This window comes from Pongo abelii, chromosome 1, assembly GCF_028885655.2.
Source record: "Pongo abelii isolate AG06213 chromosome 1, NHGRI_mPonAbe1-v2.0_pri, whole genome shotgun sequence".
In the NCBI taxonomy this organism is placed as follows: domain Eukaryota; kingdom Metazoa; phylum Chordata; class Mammalia; order Primates; family Hominidae; genus Pongo; species Pongo abelii.
In genome coordinates this window covers 6,948,928-6,972,857 of record NC_071985.2, presented here as the reverse complement: position 1 = coordinate 6,972,857, position 23,930 = coordinate 6,948,928, and the positions used below count along the sequence as shown (strand labels likewise).

At 40.4% G+C, this 23,930-nt stretch overlaps 1 protein-coding gene across 6 annotated transcripts in view; it reads right to left on the bottom strand.

The window, feature by feature from the left end:
* PLD5 (phospholipase D family member 5) overlaps window positions 1-23,930 on the bottom strand; it is a 436,159-nt gene that overhangs the window by 10,236 nt on the left and 401,993 nt on the right. For all 6 annotated transcript variants that reach the window (XR_008527647.2, XM_054560816.2, XM_054560813.2 and 3 more), the window contains 4 exons: window positions 23,648-23,845; window positions 13,086-13,222; window positions 7,115-7,283; window positions 91-205 (listed from right to left, as the gene is read on the bottom strand). Coding sequence is in view for 5 of the 6 variants with exons in the window: in XM_054560816.2 (XP_054416791.1) it covers window positions 91-205; window positions 7,115-7,283; window positions 13,086-13,222; window positions 23,648-23,845 (619 nt within the window). In the remaining variant the exon portion in view is untranslated. The remainder of the gene's footprint in view (window positions 1-90; window positions 206-7,114; window positions 7,284-13,085; window positions 13,223-23,647; window positions 23,846-23,930) is intronic.

Sequence of the window (23,930 nt, the reverse complement as noted above, 5' to 3'; positions counted from 1 at the left end):
CCTCCTCACCGGGGGATACCGTGGAGCACAGCTGGACTACCACTGCCTGGGTGACCCCCACCCAAGGAGCCTCACAGCCCTGACACCTACCAATATAAGCTGCTCCATCTGTCACCATGTACTTGTTGCGATTTAACCTAGGAAAGGTGTGATTCTTTTGTTCTTTTGTAGCACAAGCATTCTCTCTTTCCAGATCAAAAAATTTCTGTAAGAAAAAAAAAAAAAGGCAGGTAAATAAGAGGAACGTTTCTGGTCTTGTCCAAGAGCACAAAAGAATGCATTACCCAAATATCAACAATAGACCTCATGTTGGGTTATGAAAGCCATAATCTTATTACCTCATATAGATGAAGCTATTTTTGTTCTCAAATCTAAATAGGCAACAAGAGAAAATTAGCATGCTCAACCAGGTATATAATTAACACTTTTAAGCTACAAAATGAACACAAAATTCATTTTCTTTTTTCAGCAGGGTAAGGGCCAGAAGGTTGTTTAATTCTCATTGTCTTATTCATCAGGGTGCGCTGGCATTTGAAGCATGCCTCAGGGTGCTTTCTGTCAAGCATGGCAATGAAGTGAATGAGTATTCTTACATGTTGCATACATTATGTCAATGACTAGCTGATTAAACTGGGGATTTGCAAAGGTCGAAAGAGACTTTGCCATAGGAACAAATACTTTTCTGTCTGAACACCTAAGTCTAGGAGCTCTTTTGATAGACAACTCAAAAAAAAAAAAAAATCACAACTTCAAACCGTGAATTCTGAATTTCAACTTTTATTGACTCAAAAGGCAACATTCCAGTTCACCCAAGGCCAGGAATGGGGCAGCTAAAAGAAGGGGTATGACTGTAGGAATGGCCAGGCCATGCCTTAGGGGTCTGTGGAATTTGCTAAATTCTCAGATGAGGCTTAAACTGTTGGCTAAGCTCATGGAACTCCATGACTCAGCTCACTGGAAGACACTAGTCAAAGGTGAAAATATCAGGTATCCCCTATATGGGAAAATGTTGAGTATTTTCAGAACTGCGTGGAACCTTGTGGAATGTCTTACAGCTATAGAATCGTGTATTTAAAGGAAAGAAGAGGCAGGGAGGAAAATGGCATGATACCTAGAAAAGGAGATGTCATTTACAGTTTTAAAACTGTAAGTGTTCACATTTGGTTTGAGGAAATAATGAGAGTTGGACTTCCCCTCCCCTAGTGTGGTAGAACGGTGATAAACTAGATGATCACTAAGATCCCTTCTAGCCACAAAAGTTCTATTTTGATTTTTTGTAAAACCTTGAGGTCCACGGTGCAGAGATCAAAATCTACTACTTAAAAACTGTCTATTCCACAACACAGGTAAACACGTTATCTGTGTGGCTCTCAGGGCCATATCACCACGGTTATAGACAGTGATACCTGGTTCACTCAGTGTCCTCAGTTCCTGTCTTCTGCAAAATCTGCATTGGTTTCTGGATTCTTCAAACTGACTTAATAACCTGTGAATGTTCTTAAGTCACAGTTTTATGTTCATGAGGTCACATGAATATTGAGGGCATCACCACCAATAACAGCCAGAAGTCACCTCGCTTGGACATTCTATCATAACACGTGGCCACACGTGTGACTGTTTCCTTTTGGGAAAGATATTATTGTAGAATCAAGATGGATTTCAAAAAGAATAAAATATACATCTTGAGTTAAGTCAAGGATAGAGTCACAGCTTGAGGCTTTAGTAAAAACCCATTTGCTCTAGAAAGTCAAAGATGGCCCTTAAGAGGGAAAACAGCTTTCTCTGGAAGACTAAAGTGACAGCAGAAATCAGGTTTTATTCACTGGTATTATTCGACACCTAATACACTGTGGGTGACAGCAAAGACATTTCAAAAGGGATTTATTAATTTCTTAAAAAAAAAAAACTCTAAAAAATCAGCTGACTGGGACAATTTTGTGCTTCACAGTCTTTTCTCTTTCCATGAGCCCCTCATGGAGATAAACCCACATCAGGGCTGGAGGTGGTTGGAGGTGGGGGTGCCCACTCCTTTAAGGACAGAGATTCCCTTCCTAGTCCCTAGGCCACGTGCTTTATCAGTGCTCCCAGGCTCCTGAAGACACGCTCTATGCAAGATTCCAATCCTCACTTTTCTTGGAAGAGTTTATCACCCATCTGTGTTCTAGACATTAGGGCCATAAGCTTCTTGCCTATCTAGGCTTGTATTGATGCTTAGAAGTGTATGGCCTCTGTTTTATAAAATGGCTATATGTGAACTATTAATGTTTGGTTTATTCAAAAAAAAGTGACCATCTGTGATCAAAAACATCAAAAAGATGAAGCTGATTAAGTACTGTAAAGGTTGCAATGATGGATGCTACTTTCCTTGTAATTTTTTGTAATTCTTTAACGAGAGCAGTTGACATTTCACACCCTAGAAGTTTCAACTGCAGGTGCCCTAGTGGCAGGTGTGCTGTGGGGGTCAAGAAACAGTGGGTGGACATGGACCCGTGACTTGGCCAGAGGAGAATTTGGAAAAGGAGATTGGAGCAAATGCACCATATGGTATACCAAAAGCCCCAGACTGTCCTCTCTGTTCCTGCTAGACCTTGCAAATAACAGAGGCTCCTCTGAGTGCGAGTGTACTGACTTCCAGAGTGCATGACTTCACTGGGCAGCCTCTTCACCCATGGTCACCCTTCCCCAGCACACACCTGCAGAAAATGGCTAACCACACCCTGGACTCAGGCACTGTCCTGGGTTCTGCCCTGTCCCCTCACTGGCCTGCAGAATCTTTCTTATCACTCTCCCTTTATTAGCTCCCTTCTTTGACTTCGTTTGTTCATGCATGCACTCATTCAACACATATGTTTTGAAAACTCCAAGTGTCATGTGAGCCATTGGTGAACTAGACACCTGTTCTTTTTCTCACTTCCTTTTTTCTGGAGCTCCGTATGCCACTGTAATTATCTGGAAAATGCTGTTTCAGAGCTGAATCAATCCCAAGAGTTTTCTTGTCTGTGAAAAGGTATTGAACACAATTAGACTCCATTCTCCTGTGTCTCTGACTTCCTGGGACTGCACCTGCTTCTCCTCTGATCCTGGGCACCTGATTCCAAACCCAGGTTGGTGCCCTGATCCAACTCCTGGTTATTTCATTTATTTGAAAATCTGGCCTAGAAAACAGATCTGTGGTAGTAATCACAGTCATGTTTTTATTTCCAATACTTACACTGATTTGTGACTACACAGATATGTGCATGATTTCCTCAGTTTACAAAAACCAGTTAAGTAGAGATCAGAATTTCTATTATCCATCAATGTTACCAGACTATTCGGGAGATTAAGATGAAAACACAGGTGAGAAGCATTATTTTTGGAAATTTACAGTAAATTCTGAATTTTTATGTATTTAAATTGTTAATAATTTCATGAAAAATAAAATTTAAAATATCTTAATGGCATGAATGAGTTACAAACGTTTTATCTGACTTTTTTTTTGATCCTTAGGGATATAATTTGGATGTATAGCTTCTCATATCTTTGAGCAGATGCAGTATATGATGTTTTTGTTTTTGCTTTGAGACAGAGTCTTGCTCTGTCCCCAGGCTGGAGTGCAGTGGCAATCATAGGTCACTGCAGCCTCGAACTCCTAGGCTAAAGTGATCCTCTTGCCTCTACCTTCTGAGTCCTGAGTCTCTAGGACTACAGATGTGCACCACCACACCTGGCCAGTTTTTGCTTTTTTTTTTTGGTAGAAATAGGGTCTTGCCACATTGTCCAGGCTGGTCTTGAACTCTTGGCCTCAAGTGATCCACTTGTCTTGGCCTCCCAAAGTGTTGGGATTACAAGTGTGAACCACTGCACCTTGGTGTATATGATGTTTCTGAATATAGATAAGAAAGATTAAAAAGGACTTTGTAACTGCAATGATCTCTTCTACATGCAGAGGCCATGCAGACATGTTTGAGAGCTCAGGTTCTGGAGTTCAAAAGACTTGGGTTTGAGTCTTACCCCATTACTCACTGATGTCCTTGAGAGAGGTTATTTAATGTACGCTTCAGTTCCCATGTCTATAAAATAGGGAAAGTACCTGTTTCACAGAGTAATTGTAAATATTATTATCTCTTAAGTTTTTTTGTAGAGATGGGGTCTCCCTACTTTGCCCAGGCAGGTCTTGAACTTGTGGCCTCAAGTGAACCTACTGCCTTGGACTCCCAAAGCACTGGGATTACAGGCATAAGCCACATGTCTGACTGTGTGGTTGTGAATATTACATAATTTATATAAGGCATTTAGTTCAGTGCCTGGATAACTGTATATACTTATGAATATTCATGAATATAACACATTCCTTCACTTATTTAAAAAGTATTAAGTACTTACTAAGTTCAGGCAATGTGAAGTGGTTGCTGTCATAACAGCAACACAACAAAAACTTAATAAATGATGTAGCATTGGTTTACTCAATGGGTAGCAGGCAGCAAGTAAATTGGTATTGTAGGGTGGAAAGATGAAAACTCATGTTATACAGTGACAAACTATTTGGTAAAAACATAACCGGCATTTATTTGGAAGGAATACCAAGTACCACTGAACCTTTGGCTTATAGGGCTTTGGCTATAGGGACTGGGGAAATGAATTGTTTGTACTGTGTGTTGGTTGTTATTTGTGCTTTCTTTTTTTTTTTTTTTGAGACAAGGTCTTGCTCTGTCGCCCAGGCTGGAATGCAGTGGCGCAATCTCGGCTCACTGCAACCTCTGCCTCCCAGGTTCAGGTAATGCTTGTGCCTCAGCCTCCCAAGTAGCTGGGATTACAGGTGTGTGTCACCACGCCCAGCTAAGTTTTGTATTTTTACTAGAGATGGGGTTTCACCATGTTGTCCAGGCTGGTCTTGAACTCCTGGCCTCAAGTGATCTGCCCACCTTGGCCTTCCAAAGTGCTGGGATTATAGGCGTGAGCCACCGTGCCTAGCCTGTTAGTTGTGCTTTAAAAAAGCTTATTAGAGGAGATAACTAGGCTCAGGGAAAGAATGGCTAGTTTATAAGTGGAAATGATAGAGAACAGATAGACCAGAAATTCGGTATTTCACAGGGTTGGAAAAGCTGATTGTACCTAGAACTAAATAATAGAAAATAAGTATGAAAAATCCTTTAAGTGGCCAGTTAAGACTGAGCCCTGTAGAAAAGATGAAATAATTGGTGTAATTATAATAGGTGTAATCTTCCCACCTGTGTCTGATGGTCTTGAATGAACCCTATCATTAGAGAGAGAGGTCTATGAACTAGAAAGCATAATTCATCAAGTTAGGGAATTATGTTCAATAAGAAACTTTGGATATGGCTACGGATACATGGAAATAACTAGAAGCAAGTACATCAGAACCTACTACATTTCTGAGAAACTTGCATTGCCCAAGAAACCAACCAGCTCATGCTAGGACCCCAAACTCCTGTAACTGTTCATGCCTTAAAACAACCTTGGGTCCTTGGTTTGAACCAGCAAGAGTAGGAGGACTTCACAATACCTGCCCAGAAGAGTTTTATAATTGCTGTGGACCAGGGACTGCCATTGGCCTCCGAACCTTCCCTTTCTAATGGCGGTTTTCCTTGTGCTTATCCTGTTTCTGTACTCAGGGAGGGAGGTAACCTTAACCTGATTTTAGGTATTTTTTGGTGTGTGGTGGGGAATTGTTACTGTTTTTTTTTAGTTTTTACATTGACAAACTATGATGTACCACTTTCAGGCTTGATGTCCAGAAATGCACATCACTGGAAGACTCTGTGCAGCGACTGCATGAAACTTTGCATTTTCTCCCTTGTGGGAGGTGGGAACGAGGGTTCTCTATGAGGCAAGAAGAGTGAAGTGGATCCTGTGTACCAGGAACTTCAGACCATGATGAGTCACAAACCTGTTCCTTTGTCACCCTGGAAACCCAGCTGACTTTCTCAACATGGTCATAAGCCTCCCTGGCCGTTAGGCATGGCCATGTGAAAGCTATCCAGGAAGTGGAATGAAGGCTAAAGGGATGTTCCCTACCTCCAGTCCCAATCCAAAAATGCCTCTCACACAGCCCTCCAATTTCGCTCTTCTCCTGTCTGGCCTTGGGATATTCAGGGTCAGGGCGATCTTGGAAGCCACGTGTCAAAGTTAATTGCAGAGCCGTTGATACCCTGGGTCCCTAAATGCTGCAAGGAATGCAGCTTCATTACCTAGAAGAGAGCCTGCCACACGCCAGATTCTCAGCACGTGTTTGTTGAATGACTGCATGGGGGTTGAGAAAAGCTGAGGCCTAAAGGATTAGTGGTTATGAGGTGGGTAAACATGGAGAAGAAGAGTGTTGTAGGCAGAGGGAATAGCTTGCACCAAGTCTGGAATGGAGGAAGAGGGCAATGAGGACTGAAGGAGAGTCAAAGATGAGCTAGAGAATTAACACATTTCAGGTATTCCTAATTCCCAATCTTACCTCCCTCAAGGTCTCCAGAGGTGGATTAGTATGTGGCCCAAGGGACCTGGGGCAAGCATGGGGACCCAGACTATGAGGCATCTGGGCTGGGGGACTCTGTGCTGGTGCATGCTCCAGTGCTCTGTTGGTCACAGTCTTACAAATAGGAACAGTAGGTGAATGGGGTCGTTCAAGGAAAATGGAGAGGGGAGGGCGCGGTGGCTCATGTTGGTAGTCTCAGCACTTTGGAAGGCCAAGGTGGGCAGATTGCTTGAGCCCAGGAGCTCAGGACCAGCCTGGGCAACATGGTGAACCCCATCTCTACAAAAAATGCAAAATTAGCTGAGCCTGGGAGTCAAGGCTGCAGTGAGCGGGGATTGTGCTACTGCATTCCAGCCTGGGTGACAGAGCAAAACCCTGTCTCAAGATAGAAAAAAAAAGAAAAAAGAAAATGGAAAGGATGCAACAGAAAGTGAGAAGAGGGCTGGACGGAGGAGGCATCAGGAAACATGAGCTGTACTCTCCTTTTTTTGTATGTGATTGTTTTGAAAAAATTACTTAACGTGCTTTTTGAAGATTGTCATCCTGGTTCTTACTGGAATTTTACACACAGGCGTATGCTTGCAGCTTTCACACACATGCAGAGGGCATTCACTTTTTATTTAATAACACAGTCAACATAATACTTACAACTTTCAAACTGCAGTTGGCTATTTCAGTGCAAATCGCTTTAAGAGATGAAATAAAGTTAAACGTAAGGGGATCAGTTTCCTTCCAGAAGCTTAAAAGGAGTCGAACTCTAACGCTTCGTAAAACTAATGCTTCTCTTATTTTTGCATCCAAGTCTGGCCAGTAAGTCCTGCAGAAATCATATCCAAATAGTAAAAATAAAAAAACTAAGTTAGTTTGGAAAAAGAAATTTACTAGACAGCATAGAACATTGATATTAATCAGATCGTTACTTTATCCTGTAATATATAAACAACCTCATCGGAGAGGCTGAAAAACATACAAGCCTCTTAGCTTAGGCACCAAGAAATGATGATTTGCTGGGACCTGCCCCTGCCTGAAAGGAGGTTTCCTACCACCGGGTCCTTGGGCTGTGTGGGCTGGGGTGAGGACAGGCTGACTGCCTCCACAGGCCACCCTTACTACATCTCTGATGCTACCTGGGCCTCAGTCCACTAAAAACTGATTATCCAATAGAATTCCAGTTAGGAACCCTGAGCACCCCCTCAGTCCCCAAATGCCACTAAAACCTCTTTTTGGTGATTGTCCCCGAAATGAACTTCTGCTCTGGTCATCTGAGCTTCCCCACACTTTCTTTTCCCGACTGTCCTTACCGTGGTATCTTCTGACCAAGCCTCCCACAACTCCCCTGCCTTCCACGTTTTCTGCAGGGCCTTTGGAATCTTCCAACAGGCAAAGTTTCCCCAACAGGCTCGGCCTTTTCTCTGAATCCTTAAGCCTTTGCCTTAACTCAATCCTGATTCTTCCCTGAGGCCACAGCTTCTCCTGAAGTCCTGCGTGCATTTTCTACCATGACCTGGCCGCTTGGCTTATGGATATGGGGCAGCCTCCCCACTCTGCCTCTGCCAGCCCCCAACACACACTGTCACTTCCAGAACTGTCATTTAATTCTTATGTTAAAACAAAAAGCTTTCCTGTCTTAAGGACCAAGCCTTAAATCACTCTCCCTCCCATCGGCCCTGACATTTTGTAGACCTTTTGTTTACTCATCAAACTCTTGCCCTAATTCTGGGCCAATTCAGTATTTGAACTAATGATACATTATTTGAAAGTGTAGCCTGCCAGTGTCATGATCATTGCACTGCTAAAGGCCTCCTGTCCTTATTACCCATTCTCTTAATTGCTCTTTCATCACACACAGGCTGCAGATTCATGATGCCTTCGATCTGCCCGGTCCATCAGCTCCTCCTGTCTCCCTTGCCTGCCCAGCCTCATCTCAGTTCTGATCACTTGAAAGATACTTGCCTCTGTACCTTCCTCTTGCTCTTGGCAAAAATCTAGATCCTGGATCCACACTACAGTTTTCTTTGTCTGGTTTTATACCCATGAAACTGAGGACTACAGGAAAGATCATCTCAGCCTTGTGCTCGAAATTGGTTTCTCTGCCTCCAGTCACGTACTTCATCAATGACCACCACAGGTGATCCATCTAAAGCAGACCTGGTGATGCTACTTCTTGAATTAAAACAGTGGGGCCGGCACGGTGGCTCACGCCTGTCATTCCAGCACTTTAGGAGGCCAAGGTAGGTGGATCACTTGAGGTTGGGAGTTTGAGACCAGCCTGGCCAACATGGTGAAACCCCATCTCTAATAAAAATACAAAAATTAGCTGGACATGGTGGCATGTGCCTGTAATCCCAGCTACTCGGGAGGCTGAGGCAGGAGAATCACTTGAACCCAGGAGGTGGAGGTTGCAGTGAGCCAAGATCGTGCCACTGCACTCCAGCCTGGGTGACAGAGCAAGACTCCATCTCAAAACAAAACCAAAAAAACAACCCCCACCCCCAACAAAAATCCATAAAGTGGAAGCTCCACAAAGTCACAAGACTCCCCCAGTGGTCGGGATCTCTGGTTCCTGGCCCTTGCCTCCTCTCTAATTAGATCTCTCACCACCTTACCTTGAGCTCTTTTTCTCTACCTGTGAAACTTGGCTCATGCTGGCCCTTCCACTGGGAAAATTTTTCACCCTTTCCTGACAAACTCCTTATTTTGTTTTCAGGAAATTTTTGTGGAGAAACTGAATATTTTGAATTGTAAGTCAGTGAGCATCTCCTCCAATGGGCTTCTTCTAACCCTGAAGCTGTGCCGCGGGGCTCTTTCACCTAGCACCTATAATATTCCGTACAGACATTCATTGTACCATTCACACGTCTGTGTTCTAATAGTCTCCTTCCTTTCCTGTTAGATGGACGTTGAGATCATACGCTGTTCATGCTTTAATCACTAGTACACAGTGCTCAATAAATATATGTTGAATGAGGCCAGGCACGGTGGCTCACGCCTGTAATCCCAGCACTTTGGGAGGCCGAGGCGGGTGGATCACCTGAGGTCAGGAGTTTGAGACCGGTCTGGCCAACATGGTGAAACCCCGTCTCTACTAAAAATACAAAAATTAGCCCGGTGTGGCACATGCCTGTAGTCCCAGCTACTCGGGAGGCTGAGGCAGGAGAATCACCTGAACCTGGGAAGCAGAGGTTGCAGTGAGCCGAGATCTTGCCATTGCATTCAGCCTGGGTGACAAGAGCAAAACTCTGTCTCACAAAAGAAAAAAAATATTGTTGAATGAATACATGAATAAAAAGCATTAATACTTCAAAGGCTAATCAGGCTACATTTTTATTATTCCTTTACACATTTACTGATTTCCTTGTGAAAGATGTATTTTATATGACTGAAGAAATAAATAATGAATAACCCCAAACCGAGACCTAAATAATTAAGTAACTTGCTTAAGAAAGAGAGCTTGATCACTAAACCAGGAAGAAGTGAAATAGGGCTTCTGAATTTTTTTTTTTTTTTAAACGGAGTTTCACTCTTGTTGCCCAGGCTGGAGTGCAGTGGCGTGATCTTGGCTCACTGCAGCCTTGGCTGCCCAGGTTCAAGCGATTCTCCTGCCTCAGCCTCCCAAGTAGCTGGGATTACAGGCGCCTGCCACCATGCCTAGCTAATTTTTGTACTTTTAGTAGAGACGGTGTTTCACCATGTTGGCCGGGCTGGTCTTGAACTCCTGACCTCAGGTTATCCGCCCACCTCGGCCTCCCAAAGTGCTGGGATTACAGGAATGAGCCACAGTGCCTGGGTGGCTTCTGAATTTTTACTGTAGGATTTATTTAGTCACAGATCATTGTTCCATTCCCTTCCTACTACCTTGAAAAGTAGACGTTATTTCTAACACTATTGCTAAATAATAGTGTGTGTTTTTTTTACACGCTGTTAATCATTTCTGATTTGGGAGTGTATGTTTTTTTCTCTTTCATTTGGATGTTTGGCAATGTTTAGACTAAAAGTTAAGTCTGAAAGATTAATTCCATTAACATACTGAAATTTGATAGTATTTACCTATTTATTAAAGTTGAATTCACTCCTGAAAAGCTTTTCCGGGACTAGATAAAGACGAGTAACCAGTCTGAATTTATACACGTAATTAATTTATCTGATTGAGGAGAATTTAATTATAATCTTGATGCTTGGACTACTTCTTATGTCTCTTTGATGATCTTTCAATTTAGAAAGTTAAAAGCATTTACAGGTTTAAAATTTCAAAAATACAATAAAAGAAGTTTCATTTAATAGCTGAAATGGTAGATTCATAACCAAAATACAAAATTTCAAGTGAGTCTCTGATTCTTTAACATTCTTTTTGTTTTCTCTAGATTTTAGATTTCTAAAATATTTTAGATCCTCCATGCTAATTATTTACCCCTTGACCATGAAGAATCTCAATTTTGTTCATAGAACTTCATGGAACAAAGGTTTTGTCAATCCTGAGAAATCATTATGCCATCCTAACATATAACTCCCTGAACTTGACCTTATTCTCCTTCTCAATAACAGGAAAATCAGGCAAAACCCCTATTATATTTTGAAACGTTCCCAAAGTAGAGGTAAAATCTAAAACTAAATCTAAAACCAAGTGAACAACAAAGGGAGGAAAAATAAAAAGGAGGGATAGAAAAGGTGTGGAAGTGTGTGGTGAAAAAATCCATGAATGTCCAAAGGATGCACTATGTGTGTGTATGTGTGTGTGTGTGTATATATATACACGTATATATATACACACATATACATATATACACATATACATATATACACATATACATATATACATAGATACACACATATACATATATACATATATATACATATATGTATACATATATACATATATATACATATATGTATACATATATACATATACACATATATACACACACATATATATACATATATACACACATATGTATACGTATATACATATATACATATACGTATACATATATACATATACGTATACATATATACATATACGTATACATATATACACACATATATACATATATGTATACATATATACACATACATATATACACATATATACACACACATATATATGTGTATTGAGATGGAATCTCACTCTGTTGCCCAGGCTGGAGTACATTGGTGTGATCTTGGCTCACTGCAACCTCTACCTCCTGGGCTCAAGCGATTCTCCTGCCTCAGCCACCTGAGTAGCTGGGATTACAGGCGTGCGCCACCACACCCAGCTAATTTTTGTAAGGATGCACAATATTTTAAAATAAAAGTATTTCAATAATATGAATCTTGCAGCTAAAAGTACTTTTCTACTAGCTGTTATAAGAAATGATCATTTTCTGGGGGAAAGACTCTTTTTGTAATCCTATGGTTATTTGCATCAAGAAGCTACCTATTATGCATTATGTAGGGTTGATGATGTAAGAATTATTCAAGCAATAAAGGGCACACTTAATCATTTAGCCTCAGTAAATGGTTGTTTTGAAACTGTAATATTCCAAATTAAAAAGGCCTGGGGTTGCACTCCCAAAAATATGCACTTTGAAAACATCTCCTGGATCAAACTAATTATTCAAGCACCTCTGCATTCCCAGCAAGAAAGCAAAAGCGGGAATACCTAAGCACCGCCATGCATTTATGCATGCAATGATTTCCCAAAGAGTTTGTCATAAATTCCATCCCTGAATTTATTCCATGTTTGCATGCTTAAGCAATGATGAATTATTGAAAAGCACTGCATTTTTAAACTCTCTTTTCACAGAGAGGGATGGATTGACTGAGAACATAGATATTTGAAGTTTCTTTCTCTTTTTTTTTTGAGATGGAGTCTTGTTCTGTCACCCAGCCTGGAGTGCAGTGGAGTGATCTTGACTCACTGCAAACTCCGCCTCCTGGGTTCATGTCATTCTCCCGCCTCAGCCTCCTGAGTAGCTGGGACTACAGGCACCCGCCACCATGCCTGGCTAATTTTGTTTTTGTATTTTTAGTAGAGATGGGGTTTCACCATGTTAGCCAGGATGGTCTCGATCTCCTAACCTCGTGATCCGCCCGCCTCGGCCTCCCAAAGTGCTGGGATTACAGGCATGAGCCACCGCACCTGGCCTCTTTCTCCTTTACACTGAGAAGATATTATGAGAATTTGGCATTAAATGAAGACTGCTGTGAATATAAAACAACAATGCTTCCTTTAAGGAAAGTCTGGCAAGATTACTCAGTTTCAATATGCCCTTTTCAGGTATATCCTTGTTAATTTTCAAATGATAATTTTTTTCACATAATATTTTATCTTTTATCCTTTCAAATAATTTTCAAGTTGAGAGCAACCTAATTTTCTTTTGAAAGTTACTCTCATTTCCATTATGTAAACTACTGTGGCACTTCTGTAGGGTGAGACCATGCGCCTTTAAAATGGACCCACTTTGGGAAAAGCTCCGTTAATGAGTAAATTGCCAATGCACGTTAAACAGCATTGAATGGTGTGCTCTTCCTAAGGCAACCTGATGGCATCTCCATTTCCAGGCTGGCTTCTCCTGTGGTGCCCAGTTTACTGCCTGGTCTTAGGGACTGGGTTCTGACCAGAGGCTGGGCATTCACTGACCTTTTGGTGCTTGTGCTGGAGATAGGCAGGTAGTCCATGACAGCGATGTACACATACTGCTTGGCATCATCTATCACACTGTAGATGGCATCTATGTCGAAACTTCTGTTTTTAGGGCAAAAGAGTTTTGGAGAATTCTGTGAAGACACAAAAACCAAACTTTTAGCGTACTAATTTTTGGCAGCTGGGGATTTATTTATTTCCTTTGTTTCCATGGACCTTGGCTTGTAACTATATTTTTGCAAACCTAATTTCTGCTTCATCAAATTAGACAAAGATATTTTCAATCTTATCAAAGTTGAATAAAGATCAAAGTGTGGTGGGATGGGTCTCAAGTCTGTTTTGGAAAGAATTCTTTTATTATCTGACACATTTTGATTTTCAATTTTTATGTATTAAAAATTGATACATAATTGTATATATTTATGGGGCACATAGTGATGTGATTCATATAATGTATAGTGATGAGATTATGGTAATTAGCATATCTATCATCTCAAACTTTATCATTTCTTTGTATTGGAAACATTCAATATCTTCCTTCTAACTATTTGAAACTATCTAATATATTATTGTTAAGTATAGGCATAGTTAACCACGGTCCTATAGAACAAGGATCCCCATTCCCCAGGCCAGGGACCAGTACTAGGCTGCAGAGCAGGTGAATGACAGGCAAGCAAAGCTTCATCTGTATTTACAGCCGCTCCCCCTTCCTCACACCACCACCTGAGCTCCTCCTCCTGTCAGACGAGTGGGGGCATTAGATTCTCACAGGAGCGTGAGCCCTACTGTGGACCGCACATGCGAGGGATCTAGGTTGTGCGATCTCCTTGTGAGCTTGTAATGCCTGATGATCTGTCACTGTCTCCCATCAGCCCCAGATGAGACCATCTAGTTGCACAAAAAGCAGCTCAGGGCTCTCACTAATTCAACAATATAGTGAGTTGTATAGTTATTTCATTATATATTACAATGTAATAATAATAGAAATAAAGTGCACAGCCAGGGATGGTAGCCCAAGCCTGTAATCCCAGCACTTTGGGAGGCTGAGGTGGCCGGATCACCTGAGGTCAGGAGTTCAAGACCAGCCTGGCCAACATGGTAAAACCCCGTCTCTACTAAAAATACAAAAAAATCAGCTGGGCATGGTGGTGTGCCCCTGTAGTCCCAGCTACTCGGGAGGCTGAGGCAGGAGAATCACATGAACCCGGGAGGCAGAGGTTGCGGTGAGCCGAGATTGCATCACTGCACTCCAGCCTGGGCAACAGAGCAAGATGCTGTCTGAAAAGAAAAAAGAAAGTGCACAATAAATGTAATGCCCTTCAATCATCCTGAAAGCATCCCTGCTGACCCTGGTCCATGGAAAAACTGTCTTCCATGAAACCAGTCCATGGTGCCAAAAAGGCTGAGGACAACTGCTATAGAACAATGGAACTTATTCTTCCTATCTTGCTGTTATTTTTATATCCATTAACAAATCTTTCCCCACCCCCTCTTTCCCCAGCCTCTAGTATCTTCCGTTTTACTTTTTACTTAGGAGAGAATTCTTGCTTTCAGTGTACACACTTCTTTTCGGAGGAGCACTCCACCTCCAACCTTACACAATTCTGTCATACATAGCTAATAATTTTCTCAAGTGTTACTACGCACGCACACACACTGCACATAGCAAGCCATTTACCCCAGCATTTTCATTTCATCTGAAATGTGATTATGTGGGCATAAAAATGTTTCAAACTCAAAATCTAAAATAAAAAAAAATCGAAAAATCTTGGAGTTTTTTTCTTTTCTCCAAAATCTTTCATTGAGTTAGGAGAAGTGTTGATCGTTGAGAAAAGGTCATCGATAACAGTGCAGGAGAATCTGAGGGAGCTATTAAGATGCCCAAATTCGGCAGGAGAGCCAGAGAAAAAGGATGTTCTGAAAGATTTAAGCAAAATGAAAAAAAAGAGGCAAATTCTGCTTGAGGCATTTTTCTCATGTTGCTTGAGGTGGTTTTCATCTTATAAAAATACGGTGTCTATAGATGCAGTTGCTGTAGAACGGGAAAGATGTGTTTGGTTTTCTCATTATTTTTCCACTGGACAGGACTGAAAATTGTGTTTCTCATAGTTCCTGTTTTACTTTGACAAGCGATACGCTGTGACAAGTATCACATAAATAATGCCAGGGGCATTGTAATGGGGCATAAATAATGCCAGGATGTTTAGTACCAAAAGGCGAAATAAACGGATTTTTGGAACTGCCTGAAATGAATGGTAGCATTGGGTGGTCAGAGTTCCTCCTCACCAATTATGTCTGGAACAACTCCCTACACTGCACAGTAGGAGTCCCCACCCCAGCTTAGAGGTTTGTGAGATGGAGCTGTTGGACTGGACGCCCACCTTAGAAGGGGCATAGGAGTAAGGAAGGAGCATGCAGAGGATCACACACCTTCCAGGTTTCCTTACACGGAAAGTCCTCTTGGCAGGTGATCATGAGCAGGATGAGTTGGTTTTTTAAAAAATAATTTCAACTTTTTATTTTAGATTCGGGGGTACAGGTGCAGGTTTGTTACATGGATATCTATTGCGTGATGCTGAGGTTTGAGGCACAACTGATCCCATCACCCAGGTAATGAGAATAGTACTCTTGTTTTTCCACCCATGCCGCCTGCCTTCCCCTCTGCACTAGTGGTCCTCAGTGTTTAGTGTTGCCATCTCTATGTTCATGAGTACCCAATGTTTACCTCCCACTTAGAAGTGAGAACATGGTATTTGGTTTTCTGTTCCTGCATTGATTTGCTTAGAATAATGGCCCCTAGCTGCACCCACGTTGCTGCAAAAGACATGATTTTTATTCTTGTTTATGGTTGCATAGTATTCCATGGTATATATATACCATATTTTCTTTTTTTATTGTTTTATTATTTATTTATTATTTATTTTATTTTTTATTATTATTATACTTTAAGTTTTAGGGTACATGTGCACATATTTTCTTTACAGGATGACTTTTTGATCATTTATTTTTTTATTTTGGAATGAGGATGAACTTCAAGTCTGTTTTTTAAAGGTAGTCCTACACTCCTCTGTCATCAGCACACAGATATACAGATACTCCATCTGTCACCAAGACAGAAAGCATGTGCCTCTGCAGGGTTTCCTGGGTCTGTCCCTCCTCTTACTCTTGATCACTCAGTAAGTTTCCCTCGCTCGGGCACTAGTGCTGCTTGCAGGGATGTTCTAACATCTTTCTAACTCATTGCCTTATCTCTGGGATATTTAAAAACAAATATACGTCACTCCCAGGATGAACTGACTCCTGGTTTCTCAGAATCCAGCTTGAACTCATTGGGAGGGGTGTATCCATGGTCCTGTGTCTCTGCCTCCTTCATTTGCCAACTCCCATCCTGTCTGTGAACCCAAATGCAAGTCATTACCAGTCCACGGCTGTGCCCTCATCATGTCTGACTCTGGGCATCTCTGCTCATGCCGTTTTCTCTGGCTGATGTGTCTTTATTTTTGTCTATCAAAGTCCTACTAATTCTCTTCTCTAAATTCCAGCTCCATTGTGATCTCCTCCATGATTTTTTTTTTTTTTTAGATGGAGTCTTGCTCTGTTGCCCAGGCTGGACTGCAGTGCTGCAATCTCAGCTCACTGCAACCTCCACCTCCCAGGTTCAAGTGATTCTCCTGCCTCAGCCTCCCAAGTAGCTGGGATTACAGGCACCCGCCACTATACCTGGCTAATTTTTGTATTTTAGTAGAGATGGGGTTTCACCATCTTGGCCAGGCTGGTCTTGAACACCTGACCTCATAATCCACCTGCCTTGGCCTCCCAAAGTGCTGGGATTACAGGCATGAGCCACCATGCCCGGCAATGAAGATGTTTTTAAATCTCCAATGAAAGGTTGCTCTTCCCAACCCTGTACTCCCATACTATTTATTTCTTTTGCTTTTTCTTTTTTACTGTCATAACGATTTTCAAGTGTACAGTTCAGTGGATTTTAGGGATTTATGTTACTCATTTTCCTGTGCCATTACAAATATTCAATGCTTTAAAGGATCTTTGGTTAATGTGGAGAAGCTGAAGATCTTCGCTCCTGATGGGCTCTCAGAATGCCAACTCTGAAACGTGTCCAAATGCTCACATTTCTGTTTCAGTTAGGAACTCCCTGAATTTCACTGCTTGTTCCAAAACCAGATTTTGGTTTTGGGGAGGAACAAATGTAGGCAGAGTTGTCTGTGGTCTCTTTACATTTGCTACTATCTTACAAGTATGGACACTGTGGCCATAATTTAGAGGAAAGAACGTGGGCTTTGGTGATACAGGCCAGACTCCAGCACTTAGAACCTGGGGCATCTTGGTGTGTCCCTTACACTTTTTGAGCCTCTGTTTCCTAATGGGGTTAATGACAATAACACACCTTTCATACTGGTTTGCCTTGAAGCTCAAATAAATGAATGGCCTGTTCGCTGGCTGGGTTCCATGCCCCTCTTATGTGCGTGCTTTCATTCAATCAGCAAATATTCCTAGGCTCTGGTCTAGGAAGGGGACATACATCAGTGACCAAGACAAGATCCCTGCTTTGTGGAGCTTCATTCTAGCACATGTTACATGGCATTGCATGCATCTGTCTATGTGTTTAGCCACTTGCTTGTGAGCTGCCTGGTTGTGTATCTCTGGCATCTTGTGCCATGCACATATTATATGCTCAATACATACTTGTGGAATGAATGTGAAAGAGCTTCATAAATGCATAAATGGAGGTTTGTCTGTTGGAGTCTGTTACTTCAATCTGGGTATTTCCAAATCTGTGTCAACAGATCTTTATAAGCACTTACCTGCCTTATTGCTTCCTGTGTTCCCACTGCCTGACACAATGGCAGGTGCTCCAGTTCCATGTGTTTATGAAGGAAATGCATAATTATTTGTACCAGTCCCCTTGCACCTGGGGGCTGGGTGGTACTTTGCTATGTGTTCTAGAGTCTTCTACCTTTAAAAATAGTGCCTGGATAGACTAGTGGCTGTAAAATGTTTGCCCAGAATAGAAATGAATAAACAATAACATAAAAGAATGAGCTGGCAGAGGAAGTTAACTAGTTTCAACTGTTTAATTAAAGAGAGGGCTAAGTTTCCCTCTCATCACTCCTGAATGAATTTTCCAAGCCTTGTGCTGTGTACCTCTTTGTTCCATAGTAAAGTAGAAGGAGAGGGAAAATACAGATCCTCTTCAATATTCCAGCTCTGTGGCAATCTTTTACCAGTCAAGAGCTCTTGAGGGACCTGACTTCTAGGTTAATCTGGGTTTGTCTCTTAGATAATAGGCGCCATATGAATGTAATTTATTTTGCATACTCATTAAATAATCACCTCATACAGACCTTAGCAGGTTTTTAATTATTTCATTAACAGTTTCATGGTTTTAAAAAAGTATATACTCTATTTGTAGAATATATATGTTCAAATATAATTAAATATGAAAAGACAACCCATGGAATGAAAGAAATAAAATATTGGCACATCATATATTTAAACCAGACACCTGAACCCAGGAATTTTAGGCCAGCCCCAACAACATAATAAGACCTTGTCTCTATAAAAAATCATATTTCTGTTTAAGGGACTTGTATACAGACTGTATAAAGAACTCTTATAACACAAATTTTTTAAATAAATCGGCAAAAGATTTCATATTTGATAGATATTTGTATCTCTTCTCTAAAGCAGAGATACAAATGGCTGATAAGCACGTTAAAAGATTTAAATCAAAACAAAAATAAGATTACATTTTATACCCTCTAGTACAGCAAAAATAAGACAGAAAATAACAAGTGTTGCCGAGGATGTGGAGAAATCAAAACTCTCATATGTTGCTGGTGGGATTGTAAAATGGTGCCGCCAATTTGGAAAACAGCTTGGTAGTTTCTCAAAATGTTCAACATAGAGTTACCACATTATCCAATAAATCCACTCTTATGTATAAACTTGAATTAAAAACAGCTATTCACATAAAAACCTGTACATGAATATTTATAGCAGCACTATTTACAATAGCCAAAAAATAGTAGTAGTACAAACGCCCATCTGTTGATAGATGGGTAAACAAAGTGTGGAATATCCATACAATGGAATTATTTAGCCATAAAAAGAATAAAGGCAGTATTGGTCCATGCTACAATATGGATAAACCTTGAAAGCATTATGTTAGGTGAAAGAAGCAATCACAAAAAACTACGCAGTATATGATTCCATTTATATAAAACACCCAGAAAAAGGCAGATTCATAAAGAAAAAGTAGACTGGTGGTTGCCAGGGACTGAGAGAAGGGAAAATAGTGACTGCTAATCAGTATGGGTTTTTTTCTTTGTGGCGAAGAAAAGTTCTAAAATTAGATTGTAGAAATGGTTGCAAAACTGCAACTATACTCAACCCCACTAAATTGTATACTTTATTTTTTATTTTTTAATTTTTTGTATTTTTAGTAGAGATGGGGTTTCACCATGTTGGCAAGGTTGGTCTTGAGCTGCTGACCTCAAGTGATCAGCCAGCTTCGGCCTCTCAAAGTGCGGGGATTACAGGCATGAGCCACCATGCCCAGCCTGAATTGTATACTTTAAAAGGGTAAATTTTATGGTGTGTAAATTACATCTCTGTAATGCTGTTAAACTAATTAACATTATAGGCAGAAGGTTCTAAAGAGGAATGTGATGTGGTATTTTTCCATAGCAGCATCAAGTTCTATTTAATGTCAGCCCTCACTCACTAAATATATCTCAATATACATGACTGACAGGTGAATTAGCTGAACAATAAACAAGAAATGAAATCTGTCTAACATCTACATCAATAAAAACAGACCTTGAACTAGTCTTTTATCTTGGAAAGCAACTGCTTAAGCTTAAAGGCTCTAAAAAGAAATCTACAAGACAGAAACAGCTAACTATTGTTCCCATCCTCCAATTTCAATGGGAAATGCAAGAAAATTAGAATTATCTGGCCCAAGTTACTAGAAATCACACAGTTAAATCTAAGTGCCTATTTGTGTTCCATGAAAAAATTGGAAATAATCTATATTTGTATCATAAGTTAAAATTCATATCTAACTATGCTGTTATCAATTATCTAAAATCTAACTTTGAGAATGGTTATTAAGGTCTTCAAATACTCTTTATGTGTGTATTCAACTTAGTCTTGAGACAATCAGCTTATAAAAATATACTATTTTAAGACACAACTAATATATTGAATTAAATTTGTCTTGGCATTTGTCTGGCATATATTACTGAGAAAACTGCATTCTGGAGCTTTCTATTAATATTACTACTAATAAAACCTAGCCAACATTTATTGCTACTTTTAGCTAGCACTAAGTGAAGTATTGGGAATACCAATGATGAAGAGAATATATTAATAGTAGATGATCTTCAGAGTCTAATAAAATGGTGGGAAAGATGATTATAAATAAATAGTTATAAAAGTTATAATAAAGGGAGTTCAAGGAACTCTGTCTGAATGATATAAATTCCAACTGCAGGGTTTTCTGACTGTTTTCATACCTGTAGGATTTTATACCTCTCCAGAAATGGTGTTCAATCAATATCTGTTGAATTGAAATTCAAAGGCAGGCTTGATATTATTAAAAAATAGAAAATAAAACAGGAAATTAAAATAATTCAATAAAAAAAGAAAGTAAACTAGAAATACCATTTGACCCAGCCATCCCATTGCTGGGTATATACCCAAAGGATTATAAATCATGCTACTATAAAGACACATGCACACGTATGTTTATTGTGGCACTATTCACAATAGCAAAGACTTGGAACCAACCCAAATATCCATCAATGATAGACTGGATTAAGAAAATGTGGCACATATACACCATGGAATACTATGCAGCCATAAAAAATGATGAGTTCACGTCCTTTGTAGGGACATGGATGAAGCTGGAAACCATCATTCTCAGCAAACTATCTCAAGGACAGAAAACCAAACACCGTATGTTCTCACTCATAGGTGGGAATTGAACAATGAGAACACTTGGACACAGGGTGGGGAACATCACACACCGGGGCCTGTCATGGGGTGGGGGGAGGGGGGAGGGATAGCATTAGGAGATATACCTAGTGTAAATGATGAGTTAATGGGTGCAGCACACCAACATGGCACATGTATACATATGTAACAAACCTGCACGTTATGCACATGTATCCTAGAACTTAAAGTATAATAAAAAAAAAAAAAGAAAAGGTATTACACAGTTTAAAAAACTACCCAAAGAAATGTCTCACAACTCTTTTTGTGGTGAACTCTTTAAGAAAAAGCCACTTATGAATTTGCCCTAGAAAATAACAAAGGTATCGAATTGTAGTAGATTTTACTAAAGGCCTGAGACCACTCTCTCTGGGAAATACATTAACTTTAGAATCAACAAAAAACTGACTCTTTCCCTGTTTAAGGGTTAGTATGTAAATGTATGCAACAACCATATTCACCTATCTCCAAGGTCGAAACTGTAAATTCAAAATCCAGTGATTATTCAAAATTTGTTCATTAATTCATCTATTTTTTGCTATTTCCAATTTGTTTTTCTACTGGACCTGACCAAGCGATCCATGCTTGGCATGTAGTGTCACTCTGTGACCCTCTGGATTAAAGGTTCCTTGGCAAATTTTCTATTGCTGCTCATCCACAAATTAGGAATACTCCTTGGCCTCCTGGTCTTATAGGGTCATCTTGAGATGAATTGAAAATGTCTATATAATTTATATTTATATTTTATTAGTAAAATGCCCTATAATATGCTACTTGCTACTCCATTCTTGACCTCCTCCATACAAAAATGTTATTTTACCTCCAGCTGATGAACATCCTTCATAGTCTATTTTCTGCTCTTCACATTTATGCGAATTTATTATTTAAGACAACTTGAACTTTGTCTTTTCTTTCTATTGTTACACTTCTAAATTTTCTGCTGGTGTTTTCATTTGAACAGGCAAAAAGGATGCAATTCACTTTATCTTCAATAAAATGCTGTTTAGTGACATAAAAGTTGTTGGCATAAAAGCACCAATATCAACCAAGGTTGAAATAGCAATATTAAATTGGGAGCATTACTTAGAGAAGTTGATCTGAACGTCAGGATAATTTCAGAAGCTTGCTTCAAATAAAAATTCTAAGATCTCATCTCAGATCCAGTGGATAAGATCCTGGGTGGGGACAGGGGACCCTGTAAATCTGCACTTTAAGCATACTTCGTAGCCAATTCTTAAGTACAGTAAGTCCTCACTTAATGACGCTGACAGGTTCTTGAATACTATGACTTTAAGCAAACTGATGTATGATGAAAACAATTGTACCATAGGCTAATTGATATAAACGAGAGTTAAGTTGCTATGGCTTATTTCTGGTCCCCAAAACAGCATCAAACTTCTAAAGACCAAAACACTTTGAATATTAAACATTGAAACAAATGTGAGCTATACATACATTTAAGAAAGACTAATAAAAACAAGTAAAATAATTATTTACCCTCTTACTCCAGTTCAGGGTCACGGGTGGCCAGAGCCCCTCGCAGCCGGAACCCCTGTGGACAGGATGACATCCCATCGCAGGGCACACTCACACACACATTCACACTCGATCACACTGGGACCACATAGATCTGCCAGTTCATTCCACTTGCACAGCTTTGAGATGTGGGAGGAAACAGGAGTACTGGCAAAAACCAACACAGACAGGTGGAGAATGTGCAAACTCCACACACACACAGTGGCCCCAGCCAAAAATCAATATTTTTTTCTTATCAACATGATAATGAATGGGCATTGAACAAAACGATGTTATTGAAGGATCTAATGTACTACAGTTTGAGGACTAGGACTGTAGGCCCAGATATTTTTACATTGCTCCTCTCCAGTAACATCTCTGGATAGCTGTGGCATGTGCCCAGCTGGGTGGTGGACTGGGAAGGTGAGGGTGGGTGGAGGGTGTGGCTAATGGTTCTTAGGAGAGTCAGCGGCCTGAAGCTGTGCAAGGAGCACTGTCCTGCTGTGTGGGCCTGTTGCCTGCTTGCCCTAACGAGGTACAGCAGCTCTGCTTTTGTCTGATCTATACACTGAGATGCCCTCAGATTTGTCTCATCAAAGGGTTCTGCTAAAAACAAGTCTGAAAAATCAATGTAGGGCATTGAAAATAGACCAGTAGGCTCTGGTGTCAGAAGAGCTGGGTGCTGGTGCCGCTCTTAGCATGTCCCATCGGATGGGCTTTTTGCTAGTAGGTAAGGTCGATACCTTCATTTGCAAAATGGTCACAACCCCATACCTAGCTTACAGGGTGATTGAGGAAATCAAATCAGATAACTCAAGGTATCTGACACAAGGAATGATGATCAAGATTTATTATGTTTGAGGGTACGATTGCATGTAAGGGTGGACACATTTTAACTCTTCACGTCATGGGCTAGAACCACGGTAATTCATTTTTGCCCAATACGAGATCACACTTAAACATTCCAACTTAATAAAGAGCATTTGGAGGAAGAAGGAGAAGGGGAGGAGAAAGGGAAAACAACTCACCGATACAAATGCTTGAGATTTGGTTTCATTCAACTGAAGTTGCAATTTCTTTTCATTGTCGTAGACTCCATAGAGTCTTTTGGACCAGGTTTGAGGCACTCTGCTTTTGAATTTTAATGAACTATATAGAGCAAATATCCTTTGTAAATCTAGGACCAGGCAGCTGCAGTTGTAGAAGATGACACCGAGTTCTTTCATCTGTGAAATTAAAATTGAAAGCGTCAATGCCATGTGTGTCTTTTGGTGTTATTTTCAGAGAAAAAAGGAATGCATAAGAATGAGG